Consider the following 6,439-nt stretch of genomic DNA (forward strand, 5'->3'; position numbering starts at 1 on the left):
CCTCTGAAAATAAGGGTCTATGTATAAAAATGGCTGTAATTCCTAAATGGTTAATTCAATATTTTTGTGAAACCCCTTGAATTAAAGCTGAAAGTCTAAACTTCAATCACATCTTGATGCATTTGTTTCAAATCCATCGTGGTGGTGTACAGAAACAAAGTAACACAAATTATGTCGCTGTCCAAATACTTATGCGGCAAGAATAGGCTGGGTTGATAAAATAATTTAAATACCTGCACTGTAAAACAACAACCATTAGACAGACAACTGAAAAATACAGTACAGTGCAGATGGAAATGGCAATGTTATGTTATTTTTACCTAGCGACTATAATATGGCAAAGCAACAAAACTTTAATGTTAGCATTTTAATCTAATCACTGTTAACACTATCTTTTGGCACTAGCTGTCAGTACTAATGCTGATGTGAAACATTTAGTAGCTAAAGATAATTTTTTTTCCAGGAGATAGAGACAAAAAACAGAGCTAAAAGAAGAGTGAATATTGGACCTATATTCATTAGGTGGACACATTAATGACTCCAAATGAACACTAAAGTTGCTCTGTGTGTAAATAAGTCACTGGTTGCAAACACTTTCACCATTTCTATGTTATATATTATATGTCAATGTTGTATTTACAACTTGTTTTCTTAGCCCCAAGGGGTCAAAATATTAATGTGTCTTAAAAAAAGAAATGTTGTGTAAATGAGCATCTTTACAATTACTTTGCCGAGATAAAATAAGGTCTAAAATTGCAAATTGGAATTTAAATAAGGAACTGCCTGATTAGAGAATAAGAAAACAAAATTACAAATCTGATCAGACGTCCCATGCTATCTTCCAGTAAATGACAGTTTTTCAGTGGTACAGACACACTTAGGTCAGTACCAGAAAAGTATTCAGGTTTGATATCCAGCCATTAATTTGAGAAAGGCAGCTACTAAAGGCAGATTTCTTCACCAATGAATGACTTGCCATTAAATTCCAGTGTGAAACTAACTTGAAAAGTTTTTACCCATAGGTATCATATCATAGGTCCTCTGATTATCATGACGTTTAGTTTTTTCATTACATCTAGACTCATTTATTATTGGTAAATCCTTTGCGTTAACACCAAGGCATCTTTGTCAGCTAAACATAGACTATGGTTAGCTAATTAACCTCTGCCAAGATACTTTAAAGGATAAAGCTAGTGTTAATTTGTATCTTTCTTATTGTCAACAAATCCCATAAAAAGACCGAAACCAAAAACTTTCACACTCACACTCACACTCACGCTCACGCTCACACTCACAGAGTCCGATTCAAAACTCACCACTGGTCCCTGTTGAAGGACACCAACAGGCGGATCCCAGGAGGAACAGGGGCCATATTTGGACTAAAGTACTGACAATCACTGTGACAGGCAGCTGATGTGAGCTCACATCGAAGAGACTGATGGGGTATATGCTGACATGGTGGAGCTGCCTCGGCTCATCTCCATTTCAGAGGAAGCTGCTGGGAAATCTGTAGTAAGAGGAGCTGGATGGAAGAGCTGGATGGAAGAGTCAGAAATCTGAAAACATTACGGGAGGGAGAGATGTGAGAAATAAGTAGTGCAGGAGGGAAGAAGAAAAGAAAATAAAAAAAGAGAGGAGAAAGGGTATAGCTGAAGAGACAGAATGGAAACAGGGAAATGGAACAGTCCATCAGTGAGGGTATGAAAAGGTCAAAATTACCATAAAGTGCAAGTTTTCACAGCTTGTATACTAGGCTCATTTGACATTTTGTTTCTACTGCTCAGCTTAATCTACCTATGGCCTTTGTTCATCAGTGCATCAAAAGTAGGCTCACATATCAAAGTCTGAGACAGATATTACGACAAGTCAGAAACTTAACTGATGAGGTCTCACAGAAGCTACACTAACAAAAGAGTTCTTTACCTATTTAGAATCAACACGCAGGACAAATCTACAATAGAACGCAAAGCCAAACTATGAGCGGTAGAGCTAAAAATAAAATTTGTAGTCATATTTGGTTAAACTGTGCTACTGAGATGATTAAATGATTTATCAATTAGTCAGCTGACAGAAAACTATTCAACATTTTTGATAACTTTACTCATTTTCGTCATTTATTGAGCAAAAATGTCAAACATTCTCTAGCTTCTAGCTCCTCATATTTGAAGATTTGCTGCTTTTCTCTGTTTTATATAAATGAGTCTGACACATGTGTACTATTCTGGTCACAATCAGGTTTTTGGTGTATCCGGCTATTGTATTTGCGCAAGTTAACATGTTGCTTTGGGAAACACGGATGACTGGGTTTGAGAAAATTGAATATACTGTAATAGCTGGAGTATTCTAATTGAAACCTGGATGGTGTGGCATGTAAACACCTTATCCAGGTTTCTGATCAGTCTCTGCCATGTGCACATATGTATTCTTAACTCAAGCTGTACAAGTAGTTATTCAGTAGACCAAGAATGATGATGATGACGTAATGATGATCAGCGATGGTGAAATGAAAGGGAAAGTCTGACAAAACCAGGATACTAATGTGCATGCAAATGTACTAATTGGGGTTCTGACTGTTGGTCAGAGAAAACTTTGAAGTTGCCACCTTTGGTTTTAGGAAACTGTGAAGGGCAATTTTAACCACTCTCTGACATCTAACATCTAAAATCCCACTTGAACGATCTATAAATAAATGTGTTAATTCTTTTTTAACACCATTAGTGGATTTTGTAACAGGAGTTCTGATCTTACCAATGTACAAGATGGCATTTGATATTTACTCACTGTTGCATCTAAAATGCATTTTATGAATTATACTGTAAAATTAATGTAAAATTACTTATTTCAGCTGTGTGTGCTTTGTGTATGTATAGAAATTTGCACTAGGTGACATTTTTTGTCTTTCAATGACCAAAAAAAACCCAAAAAACATTAAATATAGCCGCAAGCGGCAACAATTGAGGTCCAAGAAGCTTGAGAACATTGGGACCCAGTGTTGTAGGATGGTTGATTTATGTCTTTTTGTAGGAGATATTTGTGACTGTCAGCCACAATGGCAAAAGCAGGTCCGAGCCTAAGACCCTGAGAATTGAGATTAAAAGAATCAGACAAGACACAACTTGATGTAGTTTATGACCTGCAGTGAAGAAATGTTTCACACGTTTCACATCTTCACATGACTACATGTATAGCTATTATGCTAAAAATTCATTGGCTTGTATAAGACTACTTTTGACAAAGTTTTGGAACAATTGGCCCAGCGGATCCTGCTGAAATGCTGAAAATAGGATTCTGAGAAATTTGAGTTTAAAAAAAAAAAAAAAATTGCAACATTTGACATTTTTAGAGCAGAAGACCACTGAAACAGACACTCAGATGATGTGAGAGATTAAAATGATAAAATATTTTTGATTCTAAGCCAAGCTGTTTTCAAGATAATGCGAAAAAATAAACTTGAATACTACAGTCTCACCTTGAGGTGAATGAGTGTCATTATACAGTATGTGCCTGAGCAATGTTTGGAATTTGCAACCCCCCGCCAATTTTGGTGTTTCTAGGTTGTACATTTTTTACTTCACAAACACTTTTAGCAGAGAAAAATTAGAAATTTTAATCAGAGCAATCTTTGACATGATATGACCTCAATGAGAACATGAAAACATACCCCATGCAGGAATTGCCACGATGTTGGCAAGTAGGACTTGGCCACCTGGGCCTTTGTATCCCCAGAGAAGGTGACTTACTACACACCTTCTCATGAGTTGATGCAATGACATCACATGTGCAAAACTGGGGTAATTTCTTAAACTTAAAACACTTACAACATTCAAAATGTTGGTGATAAAGTTCTTAAAAATAAAAATAAAAAATTCACACAATATTCTGCTCGGGTCGGGGTATTGTCAAATTCTTTAGTGAAGTTTGATCACACATTTGGCAAAATAAAAAATACTGTGCATATAGTACTAATTACAGTCAGATACTGAATGTCACTGCAGACTCTTCATTTGACATATCTGAACACCATTAGAAACATGTCATATCTAGTATCCAAAAAATGTCTGTATCAATTTTGCTAGCATTTGAATTAAGACATGTGGAGATATAGATCTATATAGATGGATGATATAGATGATTTTTTTTTTTTAATTTTTGAAGTTTGTAATGTGAAATGTCTAGAAACTTAAATGTTGTAATAAACCATGCACACTTTAATCAATCATTACCAAACTTTAAGCATCAACAGAGTCATGATCCTACATCGTGCAAACCGAATTTCATATTAATCCATGTAGCCAATCACAAGATACACTTTACACATTTGTGGCACCCCACAAAGGTGAAGCGCAAAACGCTTTAATGCGTAAGCTTAGTGAAAACTCCTGAACGTGTGTCTGGAATTTCAGGTTGATATCTCAATGCATTCATAAGTTATTGCAAATTTTTGAAAATTACCTATTTTGATAAAAAATTGATTGCCTTGTAAAATCAAATGAGGTATTGAAATTCCTTTATACCTTTTTTTTAACATTGCCTGTAGATTCTGTATACCAAATTTCACAAGAATCAGATGAATGGCCTCTAACAAGTTCATTTTACTTTTACTTTCAATTTTATTAAAATGGCGGGAATTTTTTAAAATTTTTATTAATCAGTAATTTTTAGCATTCAACTCATAACACTATGAGAAACAGGAACTGAGAAAAGGAATGTACTTGTGAAGCAGTAAACAGCAAATATTCGATATTTCCCTGGATTTTTCTTAATTTTTTTTAATCAAACTAATCCATTGTGTTAACTGTCTCCACACCAAATGCCTCACAAAAAGTGTTTGTCATGGCACACAGACAGTTAAAAATTTGTGTTTTACATGTGTTTCTTTTGTATTTTGGGCCACAGAAAATCAGTAAGTTGTTTACTGTCAATACACACAGTCCACCTGGGAGCAGCCCCAAACCACTGAAGAACCTAAATCTACTGAGAGCGGCTGACAAGGAGCACGTGTAGGGGGTGCTTTTTCCCCTTAATTTGAACCCAGTGAAACCACCTGGCCTCAAATTTGCACACTAGCTGAGGATGTACTCCATAGAACCATTTGCCTTTGAGAAAAAGCACAGCTCTAGAATATCACATGCAATGCAGAAGGAAACATGAAGAGCTAGAAATTGCATTAGCCTGCATGAATACCCTAGAGTCTAGTCTGCTAGAGTATACACCAGGGGTGTGGACACGTTACAGCCAGCAAACCTATGCATTTCAGTGCTGAGACCATGACCAGTAAACTTTTATAATCACAGCAACTTTATTTAGCTGTAAATCTCATGTGACATATATGGCTTCACGGCACAGCTTCCTGACTCAACTCCTGAAGCTTAATCTTATGGTAACTTAAAAGAGATCAGATGGTTCTATGAATATGGTTCTATGAAGGTACAGCTGTAATCTCACCAAACCAGTGCTGCAGCTTGGTCAAAGCTCCCAACCAAACCTATTACAACCCAGCCAAAGAAACAGATCCGGCAATGAATTTAGGCTTAAAATCCCTCTTTTTATCCAACGTGACAACAGTGTTGGCTGATGCGGAGAAGAGCATGTCAGACTACAGACGGGGATAGTATCTGAGGTTACTGTATGGACTGTTTAGACTATTTAGCAACATTTCCTCTTATTTTCATCTAGTACATCATATGTCGGACAGTAACTTAACCATTATTAAAAAGGACCAGTTGTCAATAATGTATCGACAAAGCCAAAAGAGATGAGGCTTATGAACATAGATACCTTAAATGTTGCTAAATTAAATTTCCCTTGAACCCGGAAACAATACGGTGGTGAAATCCTAGCCTAAAGCCAAGCGCCTTTTTCATTTTAACTACAGCTACCTAGACCACACGCGGCTGAAACACACGTTCAGTCGCCGACCGTCGGTCGGTCCCGTACCCTGACAAAATTCGCCACAAACACACTATTCCTGCTGATTCACTTACCTCGTACGGAAAGGTCGACGGTTTGTGTTAGTATCTGCCTTAAGCTGAGCGACATATACTCCACTTCCTTGTTGTGTGAAAGCTACCGACTGTCACCTCAAAGTCACTCATTCACAGCTGTGCGGGCCGCTGCGCAGTCTCTTCTCCGCTGCTCTGACGTCATCCCCGTCTCCTGCTGCCGTGTAGGTGATTTTTTGATATATACATATATACATATATATATATATACATATATATATACATGTATATATATACATATATATATATACATATATATACATATATATATATACACATATATATATATATATATATATATATATATATATATATATATATATATATATATATATATATATATATATATATATATACATATATATATATATATACACATACATATATATATACATATATATATATATATATATATATATACACATATATATATATAT

General features: G+C 35.8%; 1 protein-coding gene across 3 annotated transcripts in view; it reads right to left on the reverse strand.

Moving 5' to 3' along the window:
* The window catches only part of slc37a1 (solute carrier family 37 member 1), a 48,016-nt gene extending 41,866 nt beyond the window's left edge, over positions 1-6,150 (reverse strand). For 2 of the 3 annotated variants that reach the window (XR_005709067.1, XM_040147953.1), the window contains exons 1-2: positions 5,985-6,150; positions 1,317-1,556 (exon numbers count right to left, since the gene is read on the reverse strand). Coding sequence is in view for 1 of the 3 variants with exons in the window: in XM_040147953.1 (XP_040003887.1) it covers positions 1,317-1,372 (56 nt within the window). In the remaining 2 variants the exon portion in view is untranslated. Of the gene's footprint in view, positions 1-1,316; positions 1,650-5,984 lie in introns of all 3 variants that reach the window. The other variant, XR_005709068.1, reaches the window with a different exon arrangement.
* Positions 6,151-6,439: the final 289 nt, after the last annotated feature.

The sequence above is a fragment of the Xiphias gladius genome, chromosome 16 (assembly GCF_016859285.1).
Source record: "Xiphias gladius isolate SHS-SW01 ecotype Sanya breed wild chromosome 16, ASM1685928v1, whole genome shotgun sequence".
Taxonomy (NCBI): Eukaryota; Metazoa; Chordata; class Actinopteri; order Istiophoriformes; family Xiphiidae; genus Xiphias; species Xiphias gladius.